Genomic DNA, 25,097 nt, shown 5'->3' with positions numbered 1-25,097 from the left:
GCTGAAGGCAGAGAGGGAGAATAGACATCTGAGGAAAAAATACCACCACTTAATCTGACACTCACAGAAACCAGCTCTTATACTGGCACTGCATTAACCTTAGGGAGAAAGCATAGAGCTGTGGTGAGGCATCAGGCACAAGTGGGTTGGAGCCAGGCCAGGGGAAAGGAGCATGCACGTGACAGTTCATTGGAAGACGAGGTCACAAACAAGTTCTGCTACAAGACTCAGTGTACAGGAGAATGCTGACAGGCACATGCACAGAAATGCTTTGCGCATTGGCAGGCCTGACAGAGAGCCTCTTATTTCTGTTCATGAGCATGGAAAAGTCTGGTTTCAACTCAGCACAGAGATCAGGCAGAGCTTGGAGACCAACCTTTCCAGGGGAAACAGCAATCAACTCCTTGAGAACACTTGTGGACCCAACTGTAGTGAAGCACCTGATAGTCGATCTGTCAGTTTCCAATGCAGCACAAGCAAAAGTCAGCAAAGTCTCAGCGTTCAGTCTCTGACTGAGATCATGAAATCTCTGCTTGCTGTAATGCATGCTCAGACTTTCACAGCCATGGCTGCTGATTGTTGCGATAGCCCAGTAATCTGTCCTCTAGTACATTGCTAACTCCATTAAAGCTCCAGCTCTGAGAAATGGCAGTGCCACCGTACAGCACAGTCCTACTGTCCTTTCTCAAGAATGCAGCATGCATTCTTCACCAATGCCCTGCTGTTGCCTTTTTCCAGCTATCCCATGCTGAGGTAATGTTGTTCAAAACAAAAGCAGGGATGGGATGATGGAACTGTATAAAACGCTGGTTAGGCCACAGCTGGAATTTTGTGTACAGTTCTGGTCACATTACAGGAAGGACATAATTTCTCTGGAGAGAATGTAGAGGAGATTTACAATAATGTTGCCAGGGCTCGAAAATTGCAGCAATGACAGGAGATTGGACAGGCTAGGGCTGTTTTCCTTAGAACAGAGGAGGCTAACGGGTGACCTAACCAACGTGTACAAAATTATGAGGGGCCTAGATAGGGTGACAGGAAAGGCCTGTTTCCCCTAGCTGAGGGGTCAATTACCAGGGGGCATAGATTTAAGGTGATTGGTAGAAGGATTAGAGGGGACATGAGGGAAAAACTTTTTCACCAAGCACGTGGTGGGCGTCTGGAATTCACTCGCTAAGTTGGCAGTAGAGGCCGAAATGCTCAACTCATTTAATAGGTACCTGGATCTGCATCTGAAGTGCTGTAACCTGCAAGGCTATGGACCAGGTGCTGGAAAGTGGGATTAAAAATGAACCCCAGCTAGTTTCTTTTTCCCCTTTCTATGACTGGCACAGACACAATGGGGCTGAATGGCCTCTTTATGCATCATAACTTTTCTATGGTTCTGTTGAAATCAGGCTTTCTAGAGTCAAAGCTGCTCGAGGATGTTCTGCAAGGTGACCTGCAATCTCTCCAATGAAAGTCAGTAGCCTTCCACCATCCGTGTTACGGCCACTGAAGCAGCACTATGTCAGAGGACTAAGACAGGCACAGGCACAGAGAAGACAGGCACTAAGGAAAAGCACAAGGATGATTAGTTCAGTTTTGTATGCATTATTGAAAATATTGTTAGATAAAGTTGGTATAAGGAAGGAAAGAAGGCTTGCATTTATATAGCACCTTTCATGATCACTGGATGTCCCAAAGCGTTTTGCAGCCAATGAAGTATTTTTGAACTGTGGTCACTGCTGTAATGTAGGAAATGTGGCAGGCAATTTCAGCACAGCAAGCTCCCACAAATAGCAATATGATGATGGCCAGATAATCTGTTTTTGTAATGTTGATTATGAGATAAATATAGGTCAGGGGATCTTTACATCATTCTGTAAGAGCAGATGTGGGCCTTGGTTTAATGTCTCAACTGAAAGACAGCACCTCTGCAGTGCAGCATTCCTTCAGTACAGCACTGGAGAAGCCATGATTTTTGTGCTAGAGCCTCTGGAGTGAGACTTGAATCCCCAACTTTCTAACTTCGAGACAAGAGCATTACCAACTGAACCATGGCTGACATTCTACAGAATGGTCATTTTGTAATGGCTTTTATTTCAGGACTGTAGCCAAGAGGACAGTCACCATGATAGTCTGGAATAGAGAGATGGTAAGGTGGGAAATTGTTGAGTAATGGGGATCTAGAGTTTTATTCAGGGGAACCAAAGTCTGATTGTGCGTTCATGGACAGCCTACCCTGACCGTGGATGTGCTGGCCACCTCCTGGGGCGGCCACTGAAGCCAAGGTGGCAGCAGCTGTACCCCCATGAAGGGCAGGTTGAGAAGGATGCAGCAAACCACCAATCAGGACACCCGTTCTGTACTAGAGGGTTCCTCTTGATTGGTTTAGGCAGCAGAACCATTGCTTCAGCACTGTGATGGTCCACTCGATGATGACCTCACTGAAATACAGCTCTTATTTCATGAGAACTGGCCACGTGTGTGGTCAGACAAGTGGATAGCCTTTGTTGCTGAGCAGCCACTGTCTGGTTTGATGTGGTTGCTAGATGATTATTGGAACTGCAGACTGGCACAGGATGAAAGCATTGTGACTGCTGCCAGGATAGCAGGCATTCACCAACATGATGTTCTGGACATGGTCGCACACCAACTGTATGTTGAGTGTATGGTACTCCTTGTGATTTCAGTATATCTTCCCATTGAGTTGTGGTGCCTGCAAAGCTACATGCATGTAGTCAAAAGCGCCCTGCACCATGGTGGAGCCGGCTATTCCGGTAAAGCCACGTGGCCACTCTGCCTGTTTCTCTCTATTTAGAGAGAAAAAAACTGAAGTCCTCTCTTCTAACAAACAGGGGTTTTGTGACTTGCTGGGTGTGGTAATATCTTTGAGATATGTTGGCAATGTTACGTGTTCCAGTGAGAAAGATCCACTGGTGTAAAAATTCAGGGACACGGCTACTTTAACAGCCACTGACAATATCATAATTGTACGGATCTGCAACTACTGGTCTGGTTACAAGAGGTGTCACGGTTCAGAGATCATATCCTTGGTAAAGTGCAGCCAGCGAACACACTTCACCTGGTTTTAGATGGAGGTGGAAGTGCACCCTGAAAACCTTAGGTGGGCAAGGCCTCCTGCTGACAGCCCTTCTCCCTCTGCGAGCAGCTTGTTTTCTCTGTTGCCTCTGCTCCATATCCCGCTGAAGGTGTAGCCCAAGGGGAACTGCAAATTTATGCCCTCTGATTATTGTTTTTGCCCCACTTTCCCCATTTAATGGAGGTAGCTTGACTTTTTAAATTTAACTTACTAAAGGAAATCCCCCAAACCCGGATCTCAATTTGCTCACAATTCCATTTAGCCATCTGTTCATCTTTGTTTCCATAAAGGAAACAGGCTCAGAGAGGCCAACAGACAGGGTAGAAAAACAGGGCTGGCAAGCTGCCAAACCAGAGCATCTTCAGACAGCAACAAATGGCATTTCTCGTGGTCCAGGTTAGAGTGTGATGCTTAATGCTCACTATGTGCTGTGTTTATTTAAAGTATGCAAAACTCCTGGCATGGGTAATCCAGCGAGAAACTGTAGATCTTTAACCGGCAATGCAGCTGCTGTTGGCATGCCCAACATGTGCTCCATCCAAACTTAATTCAAGGGAATGTGCTAATATAGAATTGGACACACTATTTCTGCCCATTTAGTTATGGAAGTGAAGCTGCTATCACACATTGCAAGATTCTCATTTTACCCAACATATTCAGGTCTAATGGTGGATTTACTGTCAGGATTCAGAGTCCTAGAAGTTTGATTAATAAATTCCAACTCTGCCAGTTCCTAAGGAAAGAAATGGTTAGAATTAAAGAAAAATCTTCATTTGGCATGGTTGCATCGGATTTATTTTTATACATATGTGACATTACATCATGGCCTATGTTTGGTTTAAGGTGTAAACTGAGTCCAGACTAGACCATAATGTAGTGTCATAATATGTTGTTTATTTTTAATTAGCTGCAGTCAACATCACAGCTTCCTTTCAATGTAGGGTATTTTTATGCAAAGTTGCTCCTCCTGACACCTTGTATCAAGTTTCTGATCACTTGATATCAGAAAAAATCCAATAGCAAAGCAATCTACATTGAAAAACAAAAAAAAAAGTAATGTGCAGGTTTGAGAAAACATTCAACGAAAGATTTGAGCAGTATACTGTTGGTGCAAAGCAATTCTTACAGATTTTTGCATTCGCTAATAGTTTTTCTGTGTAAAAATTAAAATGGTAAGATAGAAATTAGAGATATTACTAAAACTGATCAAGGATATTTATAAAATGTGTTTACTGCTCCATGCCTTAAGCATATGTTATCACTTACAAAAGCAAATTCTTGAAAATTCATGACATATAACGCATGGTCAATTTCTGCTGTGGGTGGTTATACAATTAAATCTGTAAACCGGAATGACCCAACTGGCCCTTTAATTTGCGAAAACTTAAATGTGGGTCCTGATGCACTTTCCCATTTAAAATAACGTTGCTGTGTCTAGCTGAAGGTACAGCCCAAAAGACATACAGGGCTAAAGTTTCCTCCTCTTTACTGCCTGTTTTTGGCAAGTAGCACAGCAGGCTGGATTGGGAAATTGGCCACAATGTAGCTCTGCTGGCACTCTAGTTGTTGCCATTTCTGGGATATTCTTCCAAAAATAGAGGATGTAGAATATCCTTACCCATATTTAGGGATTATATGATATTGTGAAATGTGCTATGTAATTTCAATGTCCTTCTTCCTACATTCTACCTTTGTTGGTTGACAGAATAACAGGTTGGAAGTTTTGAGGAATAAAATGAATACAATGTGATCATCACTTTCATGAACTAGGATAAAATGGTTGAGAGTCACTGTAGAATTTTTTGAAGCATCAGATTCCTTTCCCTTTGATGTGATTTCATATTTTGTAATGGAAAACCCTGCAATTGGTCACATTCATAAGAGGCTCAGCAGAGCCTGTAAATCAATTAGAAGCCAAGCAGGTCACAGCCCTAAAAACAAAGTGAGGGACTCGCATTCTCTGAAGAGCTTCAAATGAATTTCTGTACATACCCTCCTGGCAATGAATACAATAACATAGGTTTACTGTGAAACTGTTGGAATTGTTCCTTTTTGAAAAAACATATTTATAATGTTATTACTTTTATTTTCCCCACAGGCACTGCTCAGAGATAGACAATATTTCTAGCTGAAAAGGAATGAAGCCCTAATCTATGGCCATCCATCAATATTACATTGGGATTGGCCTATACAGGTTTCTTTTCATGATGCCAATCTTAAACAGTCCCCTAAATAAATTGAATATCTTGTTCTCAGGCAGGACACTGTCCTTACACCTTAGCTGAGAATTGAGAATACTTGCTGATGGCCTTAGCGATGAGCAGTGGATGTGTTAATACTCATTTTCCCTTGTTCCAAAACTTCATAGACTCCAGTCTCTTAGAATGAAAGAATTAAAGAACCTAAATGTCTAGACGGAAAAACATAGCCTTTCCATCCAAATCACATGCACCAGATAACTGTCCACTCAGCTAACCACACTGCAGACTTCACTTGCACTCAATACACGACCTAATGCGGATTACAAAAAATGGCATTGCATTAGAATTGTTTACTGTAAATTGCATCCATCTGGGCAGCACAAATAACTGTGTAACTTGGCAGCCTTTCAGGACTAGACAGAAATTAGGCACGTTATTAAAATAAATTCAAAGGAATTCAAAGTCCCTCCATTCCAATCAGCAAGTAAAAAAAAATACACATATTCAGACATGCGAGCCTTAAATGAGAAGAAAAATGTTGTGAGAGCAAGGAAAATAGAAGGAATTTGAATCTGACTGAGGGAAGGAAGAACTGCCTCTGGAAATGCACTGACTGAATTTTAACCTTTTACATTTTGTTCAAGGAAATGTTGACTTACTGGTCCTTTGTACAAAAAATATTACAATGAAACAAACAGCTCAGCCTCTCTATTTGACCCTTACATATTGTTACAAATAGAGTGGAAAATAGTAAATATAATATTCACTGCCAATTCACCTTAAAACAAAAATCACACTTTGTAGAGATTGGTTTAGGTCTACCCTACCAAAGGACATCATTTTCTGCAGTGAAAGCAAATTTTCACCATTTTGTTCATTTCATTTTTTTTTTTACTGTAATGCCCATAACATCCCCACTCTCATATTTCATAAAACTATTTCTAGGAATTGTGGTCTGTAGTACTTACTCTGTGTCGTATAATGGCCCTCTGTTGTCATGTTATATTCAGTACCATCGTACTCCTTGCTGGCCAACTGCTTATTGGCAGTCTCTAAGCGATCTACAAGAAATAGGAAATCCTTTTATTTCGAATATGTTGAAATGTCATTTATGCTAGGATGTTACATAAGCTGACCTAGGTAAACCAAATTCAATTCTGCTTTACAGAATTACAGTAAAATTTCAAAACAGTACTGTCACGGCTTCTGAATGCAACTTTCAAAAAATCCAAGTGACTAATGATTTTCAGGCCAAATTTCAGACAACAATTGCTCATTAACTTTTCACCCAGAGGCTGGAGTCCTGCTTCCACCTCACCAACTCTTGGCCACATAGATGAAAGAAAGACTTGTATTTGCATAGCACCTCTCACAGATTCAGGATATCTCAAAGGGTTTTACAACCAATTACCTATTTTTGAAGTGTGGTCACAATTGTAACATAGGGAATACAGCACTGAATTTACACACAGCAAGATCCCACAAACAACAATGTGGTAATAACCAGATAATGCGTTAGGAACAAGAGATGGTTGTATGTGTATTTGGTGTGTTAGGAATAAGGTATATCTAAGTTTAATTTTATATTTCTATATTTTGTGGGTTAAAAGGATGAAACCTGAGTTTTAGAGTTACTTTAAGAGATGCCTGCATTTTTAATAAGTTTTATGGCCCTCGAAGTGGGGAGCTGTGTTAACAAAGTCGGGGCTGGGTAGTGGTTTAGGTAAGTTAAAACAAAATAGGAAAAAACCTGTGCCGTTGCCTAGCAACAGAGGTCCAGAGAGGGAGCACCACCACCGCCCCCCACCACCCCCCCTCCGCTAACAGAGACAGAGAAACCAAAAAGCGGTTTGAGTTTAATTGTTCAGTGTGCTCCAAAGTTGAAAAGAAGTTGCCAGCAGAAGCAACATAGGAGAAAGACAGATAGCAAGTCCCAAACTAAAATTGAAACTAGCTGCCACAAGAAGCTGGAGAAAGGGGGAGCTGCAGGAAGCAGGTTTCCCCAAAGAATAGAAGAGGGGTCCCAAGAAGATCTTCTAGTCATAGGGAACAGGAATCTGGAGAAGGTCCTGTTAAGTGAAGTTAAGAGTGAGGAGCAGAGAAAGGTTCCAGGCTTGAAGGGAGAAAGCTGCTGGGTGCAGACTTAAAGCAATATAGGCTTGCAAGAAGCCAGAAGATCCAAGGAGACAGCCAAAAGTCTGAAACTCTTTACTGTGGGCATGTGAAGCAGTGGTGTGCAGTTGGCACGGCTGAGCATTTGAGCAAGAGTGGGTAGGAGGAAGCTTGAATGCAAGTGGCAATCCAGGAGACTGGTACATCGGAAGGAGAGTTTGAGACCCTGGAGGTGGACACTTGTGGAAGGCATCTGAGAAAAAGCGTCAGTTTGGGAGAAGATTCCAAAGTGAGTTGTTCAAGAGATTGGAGACCCTCGTGCGAAAGAGTTCAGTGAGACTGGTTGCCTCACGGTGTGACAAGCGTCTGGGGGGAGTTGAGGATACACACATTGCATCTGTTTGGGGTGGGATCTAGTTACTTGGTTTCAGAGTGTGGTGCGCCTGAGCTTGGGTCGCCTATTGGTTTACATGGACTGTGTACTTATTATGATCATGAGTTTCGGAGCTCGAGCAGTGGCTGGAGACACTGAGGTGCATCCACGAGGCTGAGTTTTGTGGATAGCACGTTTTTAGATGTAGTCACCCCACAGCTTATGGAATTGCAGACAGAGAGGGAACAGGTGACCGTCAGTCAGAAGAAAGGTGTCAGGCAGGTAGTAAGGAAATCCCCAGGGTGCATCTCGCTCAAGAACCGTTTTTCTGTGCTGGAAAATGGTGAGAGTGATGGTTCCCCTGGGGAATGTAGCCAGGCTCAAGGTACTGAGTGGCTCAGCTGCACGGGGGATGGGTGGGGGAGGAAAAAGAGGGGAAGAGCAATAGTGGTAAGAGACGGCGTTTCTGCGGCCGTGGACGTGACTCCAGAATGGTATATTGCCTCCCTGGTGCCAGGGTCAAAGATGTCAATGAACGGCTGCAGGGCATTCTAAAGTGGGAGGGCAAACAGAGAGATTGTGGTACATATTGGTACCAACAACATAGATAGAGATAGGGATGAGGTCCTGCAAGCAGAATTTAGGGAGCTAGGAGCAGATTAAAAAACAGGACCTCAAAAGGTAATAATCTCTGGATTACTTCCACTATCACGTGTTAGTCCAGATGAATGCGTGGCTGGAGAGATGGTGCAGGAGGGATGTCTTTAGATTTCTGGGGCGTTGGGACCATTTATGGGGGTGGTGGGACCTGTACAAGGTGGACAGGTTGCACCTGAACCGGAATGAGACCAACATCCTAGCGGGGAGGTTTGCTACTGCTGATGGGAAGGGTTTAAACTAACTTGGCAGGGGGATGGGATCCTGAGAGGAGGTTCAGCAGGGGGAGATGCACAGCCAAAATTAGAAGAGAGAGCAAGTGAGCCAGGAAAGCATAGAAATTATAGGCCAGTTAAGGCACAAGGGAGTTTGGCAAGTTTGGATGGTATTTATTATAATGCAAGGAGTCTGACGAATAAGGCAGATAAGTTGAGGGCACAAATTAACACATGGAGTATGATGTCATTGCTGTCAGAGAGACATGGTTGAGAGAGGGGCAGGATTGGCAGTTCAATATTCCAGGATATAGGGTCTTCAGGCAAGACAGGGGAGGAGGCAAAAGAGGTGGGGTATCGCAAAAATGATTAAGGAATCAATTAGAACAGTAAGGAGGGATGATATCTTAGAAGGCTTCTCAAATGAAGCCATATTGAAAGAACTTAAAAACAAAAAAGGAGCAATCACATTGCTGGAGTGTACTATAGGCCCCAAACAGTCAGAGAGAAATAGAAAAGCAGATATGTAGGCAAATTTCAGGGAGGTGGAAAACTAATAGGGTAGTAAATTGGTGGATTTCAACTTCCCCAACATTAACTGGGTTAGTCATAGTGTGATAGGTCTAGAGGGAGCAGAATAATTGAAATGCATCCAAGAGAGCTTTTTAAGCCTGTATACAGAAGGTCCTACAAGAGAGGGGGCAGTCCTGGACTTAACTTTAGGGACTGAAGCCGGACAAGTGGTAGAGGTATCAGTGGGGGAGCATTTTGCAGATAGTGATCATAACTCCATTAAATTCAAGGTTGTTATGGAAAAGGACAAAGCTGGGCCAGAAATCAGATTTCTAAATTGGGGAAGGCCGACTTTTAGAAGGTCATATATGATTTGGTCAGAGTGGACTGGGAGCAGCTACTTTTAGGTAAATCTGAGTTGGAGCAGTGGGACTCATTCAAGGAGGAAATAGGGAGAATACAGGACCAACATATTCCAGTAAAGATAAAGGGCGGAACCAACAAATCCAGGGAACCCTGGATGTCGAGAGATATACAGGATTGGATAAAGAGAAAAAGGGAGGCTTATGGCAGATACCGAGGGCTCAAAACAGCAGAAGCCCTAGAGGAGTATAGAATGTGTTGGGGGGGGGAAACTTAAAAAGGAAATTAGGAGAGCAAAAAGGGGGCATGAAAAAACATTGCCAAGTAAAATAAAGGAAAATCCAAAGTTATTTTACAAGTACATTAAGAATAAGAGGGTAATTAGGGAAAGAGTAGGGCCCATTAAGGACCAGAGTGGTAATTTGTGTGTGGAGCCGGAAGACACAGGTAGGGTCCTAAATGAACACTTTGTGTCAGTGTTCACAAGTGAGAGGGACAATGTGGGTATGGAAATCAGGCAGAAGAACTGTAATATAATTGAAAAAATTAGCATAGAAAGGGAGGAGGTTCTAAGTGGTCTGGCAGGCTTAAAAGTAGATAAATCTCCAGGCCCAGATGGAATGTATCCCAGGCTGTTGAGTGAGGTAAGGGAGGAGATATCAGGTGCGCTGGCAATAATTTTCAATACCTCTGTCCACAGGAGAGGTGCCAGAGGACTGGAGGACAGCCAATGTAATAGCGTTATTCAAGAAGGGAAGAAGTGATAAACCAGAGAACTACAGGCCAGTCAGTCTAACCTTATCGGTGGGGAAACTATTGGAAGTAATTCTGAGGGACAGAATTAATCTACAATTGGAGGGGCAGGGATTAATCAAGGACAGTCGGCATGATTTTGTTAAGGGGCAGTCACGTCTGGCCAATTTGATTGAATTTTTCGAAGAGGCAACAGGTGTGTAGATAAGGACAATGCATTGGACATAGTCTACTTGGACTTGAGCAATGGTTTTGATAAAGTCTTGCATGGGAGACTGATAATGAAGATGAGAGCCCATGAGGTCCAAGGCAATTTGGCAAATTGGATCCAGAATTGGCAGGAAGCAGAGGGTGATGGTCAAGGGGTGTTTTTGTGACTGGATGCCTGTGTCCAGTGAGGTTCCACAGGGATCGATGTTGGGTCCCTTGCTGTTTGTGGTATATATAAATGATTTAGACTTGAATGTAGGAGGGTTGATCACTCAGTTCGCAGATGACACAAAAATTGATAGGGTGGTAAATGAGGAGGATAGCCTTAGATTACAGGAGGATATAGATGGGCTGATCAGTGGCAAATGGAATTTAATCCGGATAAGTGTGAGGTGATGCACATGGGCAGGACAAACAAGGCACAAGAATACACGATGAATGGTAGGACCCTGGGGAGTACCAATGATCAGAGGGACCTTGGTGTGCATGTCCATCAGTCCCTTAAGGTAGCAGGACAGGTAAATAAGGTGGTTAACAAGGCATATGGGATACTTGTCTTTATTAGCCGAAGCATAGAGTATAAGAGCAGGGAGGTTATGCTGGAACTGTATAAAATGCTGGTTAGGCCACAGGTAGAGTATTGTGTGCAGATATAGACTGGAGTTATTTTCCCTGGAGCAGAGGAGATTGAGGGGGTATATGAATGAGGTGTATAAGATTATGAGGGGCATAGACAGGGTAGATAGGAAGGAACTTTCCCCCTTGGTGAAGGATCAATAACCAGGGGGCATAGATTTAAGGAAAGGGCAGGAGGTTTAGAGGAGATGTTAGAGGAAGAGTTTTTTCACCCAGAGGGTGGTGGGAATCTGAAACTCACTGTCTGAAAGGGTGGTGGGGGTAGAAAACCTCATAACATTTAAGAAGTATTTGGACAGGCACTTGCGATGCCATGGCATACAAGGCTATGGGCCTAGTGCTGGAAAATGGGATTAGAATAGTTAGGTAATTGTTTGACTGGTGCAGACTCAATGGGCCGAAGGGCCTTTTTCTCTGCTGTAGACCTCTATGACTCTATGACACCAGGAGAACACCCCTGCTCTTTTTGGAAAAATGCCTTGGGACCTTTATCCCCACTAGAGGGGGCAGACATGGCTCGGTTTATCATCTCATCTGAAAGGTGGAACCTCAGATAGTGCAGCAGCCCCTCAGTAATGCACTGAAGTGCCAGAGTTGATTGTGCGCTCAAATCTCTGAAGTGGGGCTTGTACTCACAACTCTCTGATACCAAGGCAAGAGCACTATAAATGTGCTATGGAATGTGAGATACATGGAATATGACACAATATAAAAGCTAACTTCTTAGACTATAGGAAATGTTCCTCCTGTCAGTCTAACACAATGCAGGCACATTAATATAGTTTGGTATCTAATCTGTCACATCCCCTGGGGAATCCATCAAGATTTAATCAAAGTGACCTTTGGGACTAAAATCTGTTTGAAGTCATGTTGCCTGTTTGAATAGAGAAGTACATGCTGGGTAAAAAGGTAACCACTTGGTCATATTTGATAATCGAAGTTGGAGTTTTTTAGTGTCCACAGCTGTATGTTGTAAAATTCAGATTAAATATCTGTTGTAGCTGAACAGTTAGTCACAAACTGTATTTGTGATGGAAAATATGACAGTAGGTCAGGTTTCCTAGATGGTGAGATGCCAACATCTGATCCGTTTCTCACAAAATAAAATGGGACAGGTTACCTTTGTGCTGCAATGGCAGTGGACTTTCTGCCTCCTCCGTGACTGTGTCCACGAAACCAGCTGATTTATTGACACAGGGCAATTTAAATAATTTGAGCAGACAGTAGGGATTTTTTATGGTACCAATCAACTCAGGTGAGGTGGAACTGCCAACTTTGCTGCCTGGCTGAAGATCTCAAAGTATTTTTTTCTCCGTGATCAACTGCCATAATCAAAGCAGCCCTTTAAAATTCAACCCCTCCTCTCTAACCCTGCCACACTAGCCCATAACATTGCTGAAAGCCTGGAAACCGCCTGCCTCCCTCTGATGCCCACACATAAGGATGAAGGAATTTCTGGAATTGCAGCAGATCCAGGAATTAAATAATGTGCAGTTACAACAGGCTCCTTTTGGAATGCAACAGTTAGTCAACAAGCTCCGAGGAGAAGCATGAGCCTAATTTAAAAGGACCCAGAAATTGCTTGCTGCCACCAAGAGCAAACAGGACTGTAAATGTGGGATTGCACTAAAGTGTATGCAGATAGCATTTTTCACAAGATTTTGAAGTTGCTTTGCTCAGGTGACATATATGGGAATTATCTCCATCAAGAGGAGATTACTAAGCCCTGAGAACAATGCATCTGGTGAGATGAGGATGGCATTTTTGTGCTGTGATGCAAAATGTAGACAGGACATTGTTCCACCTTCTATGCGGAGCAGAAATAAAGAAGAATCCTGTGCATCTGAGAGGCATGACAACTCCATACTCACCATTCCCTCAATATAATTGACTGGGTGAGCATAAAACTTTTATATTTTCAAGAAGCATACCTACATCTCTTTCCTATCATATCACTGTGTATTCTCTCTGTGCCTGACACAAAATAAGAGTGTAAAGGATAGGTGATTAAAGCTAACCCCCACCAAAAACAATATCTCCATAGTACAGATACAGGCAAACTGGATGAAAACAGAGTTTCCACTAAGATACCATTCTTAGTGCTTTTTCCTCTTGTAAAAAAAAAATCAGCACCAAAAAATGGACACGGGAGAGGGGCACAACCACCATTAGGGGGACACAAATGAGGGGCAGGCAGAGTTGGTAAAGGAAGAGATAGTAATGTATAGTGGGTGCAATTTTGAGACATTCAAAGTTTATAGCTGAATCGATTATTGAGCTGTAACATTGTCAAGTGACATGCAAGAATCAACCCTTCGAAATGTCATTCCTTTCTTTAACCAACAAGCAGAAACTCATGAACAAGAAGATATGTCCTCAGAAGAGAAGTCTGACACATCAAGCACAAGAACTCCTGTCCCAGTTTCAAAAGATATGTCATGGCATGTTTTATGCTTCAGCAACCCAGATATACCACTTGCAAGGATACAGTTAACAAGTCAGTGGGAATAACACAGATTGATCTGGGAGTCAAACTAGGAAAACAAGCTGGTGCTTCATGACAGGTGAAGAAATGACTGTCCTTAGATGAGAAGCTTGGTACTCCAATTCCAGAGGACAGATTTCAAACAGATCATGATAAGAGAACATGAATCTCATGTGTGGGAAAGTACACACTGTTTCCAAGCAGCTGGTGCAGATTATGGCTTTGTTGGCATCTGCCCACAACTGCTACACTATGGAGGAACTACACCAGGGGTCCTACAGCTCGTCCTGGAGTGTATAACAGTGAAGGACATAACTGCAGCAACAGTGGGCAGAATTTAATGCTGCTGATGCAGGTCTTGCCCAGCAGTCTAAGAACCAGTGGGAAACCCATGTCGCTTCTGTTCAGGGGGTGGTGGGGTGGTGGAGAAGAGCCCAACCAAAACTGGCTAGTGTTGGGCCTTCCCTGGGATTCAGGACCCCAGGGATTGAAATCCCAAACATTTAGAACTGCCAGCCAATTAAATGCCAACAGCTCTCCATTGTTGGCAGTGCCATCGGGAGCAGTGGCTGCTGCCAGTGGTGCACCAGCCCTTCGCCAGGGATAGTTGGTGGATCTCTGGACTCAGATGAGAGTGAGGGCCAGATAGGGGCCGTTGGGAGAGGGTGCGAAGGAGATCAGAGGCACGGGCAGGGAGGTGGCTTTCAGCGGCCTCCAGCTTCCCGATGCTGGGTCTCACGGTTGGGCACCAAGTGCCTTTGAAAGGGGGAATGTAGGAAATAGGAGCAGGAGGCGACCATTTGGCCCCTTGGCCCTGCTCCGCCATTCAACAAGATTATGACTGATCTTCCACCTAAACTCCAGTTTCCCCGCAACATCCCCATATCGCTTGGTGTCTTTATTATCTAGAAATCTATCAATCTCTGCGCCTCCACAGCCCTCTAGGGTAGAGAATTCCAAAGATTCACCATACTGTCAGTGAAAATTCCTCCTCATCTCAGTCTTAAATAGCCTACCCCTTAATCTAAGACTGTGTCCTAGGTTCCAGACGCCCCAGCAAGGGGGAAGCATCCTTCCTGCATCTACCTCGTCATGCCATGCACGAATTTTGTATGTTTCAATGGGATTACTCCTCATTCTTCTAAACTCTAGAGATTGCAGGCCCAGTCTCTCCAGTCCCGTCTCACAGGACAATCCCACCATCCCAGGGATCAGTCTGGTGAAGCTTTGCAGCACTCCCTCTATGGCAAGTATATCTTTCCTTAGGTAAGGAACCAAAACTGTACACAATACTCCAGGTAAAGTCTCACCAAGGCTCTATACAATTGAAGAAAGACATCTTTACTCCTGTACTCAGATCCTCTTTCAAAAAAGGCCAACGTACAATTTATCTTTCCAATTGCTTGCTGCATCTGCATGTTAGCTTTCAGTGACTCATGAACAAGGATACACAGGTCCCTTTGGACATCAACACTCCCAATCTCTCACCATTTAAAAAATACTCTGCACTTCTGTTTTTCCTACCAAAGTGGATAACTTCACATTTTTCCACATTACATTCCATCTGCTATGTTCTTGCCCAATCACTTAGTCTGTCTAAAGCCCCTTGAAGTCCCTTTGCATCCTCCTCACAGCTCATCCCCAACTGGTTTTGTCTCATCAGCAAACTTGGAAATATTACATTTGGTCCCCACATCCAAATCATTGATATAAATTGTGGACAGCTGGGGCTCAAGCACTGATCCTTGCTGTACCCAGCTAGTCACAGCCTGCCAACCTGAGAATGACCCGTTTATTCCTACTCTGCTTTTTGTCTGTTAACCAATTCTCAATCCACGCCAGTACATTACCCCTATCCCACACACTCCAATTTTGTTTGCTAACCTCTTGTGTGGGACCTTAACGAAACCTTTCTGAAAATCCAAAAACACCAAATCCACTGGTTCCCCCTCATCTATTCTGAGTCATATCCTCAAAAAAATCCTAACACTATTTCCCTTTCATAAAGTCAAGTTGACTCTGTCCAGCCCTACCATTATTTTTTTAGTTTCTAGTTAACTCATCCTTTAAAATAGATTTTAGCATTTTCCCTACTACTGATGTCAGGCTAACAGGTCTTTAGTTCCCTGCTTCCTCTTTCCCTCCTTTCTTAAACAGAGCGATTACATTTGCTACCTTCGAATCTGCACGAACCGTTCGAGAATCTACTGAATTTTCGAAGGTGACTACCAATACATCCACCATCTCTACAGCCTACAGCCACCTCTTTCAACAGTCTGGGACGTAGATCATCAGGTCCGGGGGACTTATCAACTTTTAGTCCCATTCATTTCTCCACTACTACTTTTTTTTTTTACTAATAATAATTTCTCATCCCCATGAGCCCCTTGGTTCTCTTGTATTTCTGGGAGGTTTTTTTGCATCTTCCTCCATGAAGACAGACACATTTCCTTATTGCCCATTGTAAATTCTCCAATCTTTGCCAGTAATGGGCCTACATTTGTCTTTGTTAATCTTTTCTTTTTAAACATACCTATGGAAGCTTTTACAGTCCATTTTTATGTTTCTTGCTAGTTTACTTTCATATCCCATTTTCCCTTTCTTTCACAGCATTGTGATTGACTCTTAAATGCCCTTGGAGATGGTCTAGCAAGCCACTAAGTTGTATCAAACTGCTAAATAGTTCAAAAGGAATGAAACAGACCGCCCAACATCAACTAGGCACCAGAAATGACAACGGCAAACTCAGCCCTGTCGACCCTGTAATGTCTCCTTACTAACACGTGGGGGCTAGTGCCAAAATTAGGAGAGCTGCCTCACAGACTAGTCAAACAACAGCCTGACATAGTCATACTCACAGAATTATACCTTACAGATAACGTCCCAAACACCGCCATGATCAACCCTGGGTATGTCCTATCCTACCAGCAGGACAGACCCACAGAGGTGGCGGCACAGTGGTATACAGTCGGGAGGGAATTGCCCTGGGTGTCCTTAACATTGACTCTGGACCCCATGAAGACTCATGGCATCAGGTCAAACGTGGACAAGGAAACTTGCTGATTACCACATACCACCCATCCCCTCAGCTGATGAATCAGTGCTCCTCCATGTTGAAAACCATGGAGGAAGCAGTTGGCAAGGTTGCAGAATGTACTCTGGGTGGGGGGCTTCAATACCCATTACCAAGAGTGGCTCAGTAGCACAACACAGACCGAGCTAGCCAAGTCCTAAAGAACATAGCTGCTAAACTGGGTCTGTGGAAGGTGGTGAGGGAACCAACAAGAGAGAAAAACATACTTGACCTCATCTTCACCAACCTGCCTGCTGTAGATGCATCTGACCATGACATTATCGGTAGGAGTGGCCACCACACAATCATTGTGGAGACAAAGTCCCACCTTCACATTGAGGATACCCTCCATCATGTTGTTTGGCACTACCACCGTGCTAAATTGGATAGATTTCAAGCAGGTCTAGCAACTCAAGACTGGGCATCCATGAGATGCTGAGGGCCATCAGCAGCAGCAGAATTGTACTTGAACACAATCTGTAACCTCATGGCCCGGCAAATCGGCCACTCTACCATTACCACCAAGTCAGGGGATCAACCCTGGCTCAATGAAGAGTGCAGCCATGCCAGGAGCAGCATCAGACGTACCTAAAAATGAGGTGTCAACCTGGTGAAGCTACAAAACAGGACTACTTGTGTTCCAGGCAATAGAAGCAGCAAGCGATAGACAGAGCTAAGTGATTCCACAAGCAACAGATAAGATCTAAACTCTGAAGTCATGCCACATCCAGTCATGAATGGTGATGGACAATTAAACAACTCACTGGAGGCAGCGACTCCACAAATATCCCCAAACTCAATGATGGGGAAGCCCAACACATCAGTGCAAAAGGTAAGGCACCTGCAACAATCTTCAGCCAGAAGTGCTGAGTGGATGATCTATCTCACCCTCCTCCGGAAGTCCCCAGGATCACAGGTACCAGCCTTCAGCCAATTTGATTAACTCCACGTGCTATCAAGAAACTGCTGAAGGCACTGGATACTGCAAAGGCTATGGGCCCTGACAATATTCCGACAATAATACAAAATACTTGTGTTCTAGAACTTGCTGCACCCCTAGCCAAACTGTTCCAGTACAGCTACACAGAGGCATCTACCCAGCAATGTGGAAAATTAACCAGGTACGTCCTGTACAGAAAAAGCAGGGCGAATCCAACCCAGCCAATTACCTACTCTTAATCAGTCTACTCTCTATCATTAGTAAAGTGATGGAAGTGGTCATTAACAGTGCTATCAAGTGGCACTTATTTAGCAATAACCTGCTCACTGACATTTAGTTAGGGTTCCATCAGGGCCATTCAGCTCCCGACCTCATTACAGCCTTGGTTCAAACATGGACAAAAGAGCTGAACTTCAGAGGTGAGGTGAGAGTGACAGCCCTGGACATCAAGGCCACATTTGACAGAGTGTGGCATCAAGGAGCCCTAGTAAAACGAGTCAATGGGAATCGGGGGAAAACTCTCCACTGGCTGGAAGCACAAAGAATGATAGTTGTAGTTGTTGGAGGTCAATCATCTCAGTTCAAAGAAATCACTGCAGGAGTTTCTCAGGGTAGTGTCCTAGGCCCAACCATCTTCAGCAGCTTCATCAATGACCTTCCTTTCATCAGAAGGTCAGAAGTGGGGATGTTCTCTGATGATTGCGCAATGTTCAGCACCATTCATGACTTCTCAGATACTGAAGCAGTCCATGCCCAAATGCAGCAAGACCTGGACAATTTCCAAGCTTGGGCTGAGAAGTGGCAAGTAACATTTGCATCACACAAGTGCTGGGCAATGACCATCTCCAGCGAGAGAACCGAACCATTGCCCCTTGATGTTGAATGGCATTACCACCACTGAATCCCCCACTATCAACAGTCTGGGGGGGTTACCATTGACCAGAAACTGAACTGGACTAGCCATATAAATACTGTGGCTACAGGAGCAGGTCACAGGCTGGGAATCTTGCAATGAGTAACTCACCTCCACACTCCCCAAAGCCTGTTCACTATCTACAATGCACAAATCAGGAGTGTGATGGAATACTCCCCATTTGTCCAGATGAATGTAGCTCCCACAACACTCAAGAAGCTTGACAACATCCAGGACAAAGCAGCCACTTGATTGGCACCACATTCACAAACATTCACTCCCTCCACCACTGACACACAGTAGCAGCAGTGTGCACTATCTACAAGATGCACTGCAGGAATTCACCAAGGCTCCTTCAACAGCACCTTCCAAACCCTTAACCACTACCATCTAGAAGGACAAGGGCAGCAGATAAATGGGAACACCACAACCTGAAAGGTCCCTTCCAAGTCACTCACCATCTTGACTTGGAAATATACCCTATTCCTTCATTGTTGCTGGGTCAAAATCCTGAAGCGCCCTCCCTAACAGCACTGTGGGTGTACCTACACCACATGGACTGCAGTGGTTCAAGGCAGCAGCTCACCACCACTTTCTCAAGTGCAACGAGGGACAGGCAATGAATGCAGGCCCAGCCAGCAAAGCTCACACCCCCGTGAATGGATTTTTAAAAATCAGTTGTATGTTATTATACAATATATTGTATTTGCTGCTCACAACATGGGGCCTCCTCTACATTGGGAAGGCCAAACGTAGACTGAGTGACCATTTTGCACAATGCCTCTGATCAGTCTACAAGCATGACCGCAAACTTCCTGTCGCTTATTATTTTAATTCTCCACCTTGCTCTCAATCTGACCTTTCTATGCATGGCCTGCTACAGTGTTCCAATTAAGCTCAATGTAAACTTGAAGAACAGCACCTCAAACTTTCTTCTCAGCACTCTACAGCCTTCTGGACTCAACAGTTTAGATAATAACTTCTACCTCCATCTCGTTGTGTTTTTTTCCACTGGCTTGTTTTTTTCGTTATCCCTTCGTGTTACATTCAGATGGTTGCTATACAGCCATTCATGCCTCATCTGGACACAAATTTGTTTCTTACTATACCTATTACCATTCTTTGTTCTTCTTGCACCATACCCTGTTGCTACTGGCTTAAAAACTCTTACATTTATATTTTTCTTCAATTCTGATGAAAGCATATTGACCCGAAACCTTAACTGTTTCTTTCCACAGATGCTTCCAGACCTGCTGAGTATTTGCAGCATTTTTTGTTTATAAATCATGCATGTGAATGTTGGGGGTAAAAGCTAACGAAATAAACAGTAAACCTACCCAAACGGTGGGACTTTCAGATTTTGGGCCAGATTTTGATGTAGCAAGGCAACAAATAGTGCCTGACATTATCTTACTGAGGTTCTGACATCTTATTGTGCATTATCTCAAGAATTAACATTAATCTGTTTTGGAGCTTGCTTCCAGTATAGGAAGATGCTCAAAATGACCAAATCTCTGGACTTGAAGTTGTTTTTCACACCTCCCCCCAAAATAATACCTCTAAGGTCCCTGTTGAAGTCATGCAGCCTTCGTATTTCCCCTTCCAATTTATTCCTCATGGCTTTATCCAGAGTCTCTCGCTTGGTAGTGGACTTCACCAAGTTTTCGTGGGCTTCTGAGATCCGCTGGATTTCCATTTCAAACTGAAAAAGAATACAAAAAATAGTGCAGCAATTGTTAGGTCCTGTCTCCGGTCATATACATTTACTTAATGGAGCTATTCAGAGACGATAGCACATGATTTTCTTGTTAAAAACATGTACATGTGACTTCATTAATGTAACTCGATATCAAAAATTCCTTTGAAGCTTATGCAGCCATATCCAATGATTCAGAAAAATCAATTACATAACTGCAATTTTTAAGTGGAATGAAGGGGAATGTTTGTTTTCATACTAGATGATAGTAGGGAAATGAACTGTTACAATCGGGATGGGAGGAGTGCACATATGATCCAGCCCCACTGCTCTGCAGGCTGTACCATTGATTTAAAAGTTGAATTTTCTCACCAAAATAGCTAATCGTCTTTTTCCCCTACTGGTGCCCAGAATAAAAGAGTCTTCAACCAGGCTTTTTTTCAATAAACTCAGAACAATTTGCTTATTAAAAAACAAAACTTCTTTTCAACAAGTTGCAAGCACTGGTTAACACACAATTGTAATCAGGAAGTATAACTATCTATCTCTCCCTAAAGAATTCCCCCAGCACACACAAAGGACAAAGAGATAGAGTCTCTCTGCAGAGATGGGCTATAGAGGATGGGCAATATAAAATAAAGGATAAATTCCGCATGGTCTTCACACTGTAGACCTTGAGTTCTCTTTTGTGAAGATGGGCCGCTGGTCCTGATGGATGTCTCAAGTTCTCACCAGCTGGTCACAGCTTTGCAGGTCAAAATGCAGACCACTTACACTCAGATGAGGGTTCTCTGGCAACAGGTTGATAGCCACACACAATTTTAGGCAGGGTAGAGAAAGAGAGAGAGAGAGAGAGAGCGTATGCGAGAGAGAGAGAGAGAGAGAGAGAGAGAGAGAGAGAGAGAGAGATAGAGAGCGCGCCAGTCAGGGTAGCCTTCCTTCCTCAGCTTGGTCCCCAACAAGACTCCATTCTAAACCAGCAGGTTCAAAACTTGAGTTTTTTCCCCTCTGCCACGTGATTTCCAGCAAGTTACTAGCCTTTGCTTTCCTTCAGTATTTTCCCCATCATTTAAAGTGATTACAGCTTAACCAAACAACCAAGTCTTCCTCAAGTACCACAAAGGTCTGGTGATTTCTTTGAAGAGGCCTACTTGTTGACAGTTCTGAGGTGAACTTATGACCTTTTAAAAAGAAAATCCCAGGTCTGCATCCAAATGTACAGATCGCGCCAAGTCCTTCCATTTTGTAAAAGAGAAAAAAAAATCAGTCTGGAGAGGTATGATTCCAACAAAAGCCAAATGGATTTTAATGAAAAGCTTTAATTGAATGCTTCTATGCATTCAATTATTATTTTTATAGTGGATAACAACTTAAAATCTTAACAATGTCTGGCTGGAGTGAGGAATGAGCAGTATCGTAACAATGTAGGATAGTCTAAACTGTCCTGTAGAAAGGAGTAAATGCTGATGCCATTATCAAAAAAGTGGGGTAGAACTATTAACAATCTTCATTTTACTTTCCAAAAATGACCCTTATAAAGATCACAGTGGGTTTGTACTTCCAATTAAATCTTTAAACTTACATATTGCAGTGCAACTACAGAACAGAACTGGCACTTTGACAAAATATAAACAGTGAAGTCCTTAAATGTGTTGGTTGTTTATATACGAACATGTCCCTAAATGAGTCTGTTCCCTAGAACAAATATGGTTTTAGCAGCATTGAATGAGCCAGGAATAAATTCAGCTTGTAAACATTTGATTATATATGAAGAGATCATTAATAAGTCTGCATCAAAATTAATACAGTTTCTATAGGGCAAGAAAGGACATTTGGAATGGATCAGAGCGAGTGAGGGGCAATAAGGACTATAAATAGCTCTGCGTTGGAGTTGGCTGGGAATGATTTTGGACAGCGTACAGCAGACCAGATACACTTTTCTGATATCTTTCACTCCCCTTGCGCCAGCCTGGTATATATTACTAGCCTTGCTTCCCTGCACAAGCCAACCTCAAAAAACCTAAGAGAGGGACAAAAACAAAAATAGCTGGAAAAACTCAGCAGGTCTGACAGCATCTGCGGAGAGGAACACAGTTAATGCTGATAGAGGGGTTGGGACAGGTAGAGCTGGATAGAGGGCCAGTGATATGTGGAGGCAAAGGAGAGATCGCCAAAGATGTTGTAGACAAAAGGACAAAGGGGTGTTGACGGTGGTGATATTATCTAAGTAAGGTGCTAATGGTGACAGTAAGGATAGAAAGCAGGACAAACAAGTGGCAGATGGTCCCAGTGGGGGTGGGTGGGGGGGAGGAAGGAATTGAAATGGACTAAAAGATGGAGATAAAACGATAGATTTAAAAATAGGTGGGAAAAGAAAAATATATTTAAAAAATATAAATTATTGGAAAAGGGGGGGATCGGAAAAGGGGTGGGGATGGAAGAAACAGTTCATGATCTGAAGGTGTTGAACTCAGTGTAAAGTCCGGAAGGCTGTAGGGTGCCTAGTCAGAAGATGAGATGCTGTTCCTCCAGTTTGCTTTGAGTTTCACTGGAACATTGCAGCAGGCCAAGGATGGACATGTGGGCTTGACAGCAGGGTGGTGTGTTGAAATGGCAAGTGACAGGGAGGTCTGGATCATGCTTGCAGACAGACCGAAGATGTTCCACAAAACGGAACTGCGTTTGGTCTCTCCAATGTAGAGGAGACTGCATTGGGAGCAGCGAATGCAGTAGACTAAATTGAGGGATGAGCAAGTGAAGTGCTGCTTCACTTGAAAGGAGTGTTTGGGCCCTTGGACGGTGAGAAGGGGGGAAGTAAAGGGGCAGGTGTAACATCTTATGCGGTTGCATGAGAAGCGAGGGTCATTGGGGTAAGTTTTTTGGAGTTCCCATCCATGGGATGGTATCTCACTTACAGCCAGCATATATCAGAAGATTACAAGTGCGCAACTGCTATTTCTTATATGGGTTCAAGGTATTTTACCACCAGTGCGGACTTGGAAAAGTTAGGCTTTTGAGTATTATCTATAACGTGGTATTTGTGGGAACCACATCAACACTGAAGATACATGGGAAAGAGAGGTGTGGAAGGACTTATAGAGGAAAAAGGAGACAAAAGCAAAGAGTAAAAGAAAGGGGCAGAGTCACCACATTGCAAAAAACGTGAAATTGAACAGAAAGGGCAGGGTGCAGGTGAAGGCAAAGTCAGAGAGATTGACACAAAAGGGATGAACTAGGCAGGATGCACAGAAATAGTTAGAGATTTTTTTTGTTAGTGTGTTTTGCCAAAGAAGATCAAACAAATTTAAAACATATTGGGTCAGAATTGTAGCAGGGCAAGCATCTGCCATTAGTTAGGCTTGCCCTTGCCTGTTTAATCACAACATGATATTTTGCACTGCAAGTTGCTTAATGTGCAAGCTGCTAAAGCAACTGGGCATCAGGAACCTGAGTGAACACAATTCTGTATCTCCCTAACCAAGCAGACTGAAAGGTTGAAATTAACAGCACATGAACTAAGAAGGAGGTGCAAACTGAAGTGGGTGAATTCAGTCAATTCACATATAGATGTAGAAAGAGAGAGAAAGGAAAACTGGATTGAGAGAAAAAAGACAAGAAAAGCAAAAATTTTTTTTTTAAAAATCTCCAACAAGAATTAAAACCTTTAGGAATAAGACTCCACACTTTTCAATGCGAAAGATATTGTGTGGCTGTATTTGCTATTTATTACATCTTTGAAAGGGTATTTAGAGACAGAAATGGACAACATTTAACTTTTCATGCTGAGTTTAGTTCACATCTACTGTGTACGTACAACAATTTCATACCATTTAATACATTTGAATGGGAAACCAGACAGCAAATTTTTGCAAAACTAATGGTGAAGCGCCACATATCCTATCTATCTGTGTATAACCGCACATCCGCCCTCATCTGAAGTTGCTGTAACATTTGTGCATAAATAAAACCAAGTACCATTAGCATCGCTATCATTTGGACAGCAAAGTATCGCCCATTGTGTAATGAGGTACAAGACTCATGTAATTCTCTCTGTATAAGCATGAGCCATGTCACAGGAGTGCAATGATATTTAATTTTAAAAAGTGAAAACTAACAACTTGCTAATATACAGGCAGTACTGAAAAGGGAAACAAATTGATATCTACTTTAAAAGAATTCAAGCTTTAAAGAAAGCTTGAAGAGTCTGGGAAAGAGAAAGCGCAGTGGAAATATTCAAGTATCGGGAAAATGTGAGATTGCAGGCACATGATTTCCCTACTCTGTCAGTTGACAAAATTACACATGTAGCAAATGTTGATGACCAGAGAAGCTGGCTAAATTCTAGAACAATACTCCAATGGATAGTCCTAACGATGGAATTGTTGCTTTAGTGTTCCAAGGCACAACATTAGCTCAAGTACTGGGATCAGCCTCATCGTATTTATTTTATTTAGATCATCATTCATAAATGCAAACAGCCTTCAAATAACGTAGGCATAGTTGACTGCTGCATAGTTAAAATATTATGACTGCAGACTACATTAATATACAGGGTCACATCTTTAAGATTAAAAACCATCGGAACATTCACGGAGTAGAATCCATGCCCATGCATGTGTGTATTAAGGTTGATCTGATGTGGGTTCCATTTATAACTCCCTAGACTCTCAGGAAAACTGCCAGTAAAAGATCTATGATGCCTTCCCCCACTTGCCATCTCCTTTCTACTGGAAAGTGATGAAGGTAATTGTCTGAGCAAACATGGCATCAATCATTTGGTTTTAAAGTTAACTGGCTCAACTGTAGATGACCCCTTTGATTGCCTGGAAGTGATCTTGTACATAGAAACTTAATGTTCTTGTGACCTTCACA

At 43.1% G+C, this 25,097-nt stretch overlaps 1 protein-coding gene across 9 annotated transcripts in view; it reads right to left on the bottom strand.

Annotated features, from left to right (window-relative positions):
• amotl1 (angiomotin like 1) overlaps window positions 1–25,097 on the bottom strand; it is a 145,180-nt gene that overhangs the window by 42,340 nt on the left and 77,743 nt on the right. For all 9 annotated transcript variants that reach the window (XM_041199414.1, XM_041199418.1, XM_041199419.1 and 6 more), the window contains 2 exons: window positions 20,087–20,231; window positions 6,255–6,347 (listed from right to left, as the gene is read on the bottom strand). In XM_041199414.1, coding sequence (XP_041055348.1) covers window positions 6,255–6,347; window positions 20,087–20,231 — 238 coding nt within the window. The remainder of the gene's footprint in view (window positions 1–6,254; window positions 6,348–20,086; window positions 20,232–25,097) is intronic.

This window comes from Carcharodon carcharias, chromosome 11 (assembly GCF_017639515.1).
Source record: "Carcharodon carcharias isolate sCarCar2 chromosome 11, sCarCar2.pri, whole genome shotgun sequence".
Classification (NCBI taxonomy): Eukaryota; Metazoa; Chordata; class Chondrichthyes; order Lamniformes; family Lamnidae; genus Carcharodon; species Carcharodon carcharias.
Note: the sequence above shows the minus strand (reverse complement) of the source record. Positions and strands in the feature narration are given on the sequence as shown.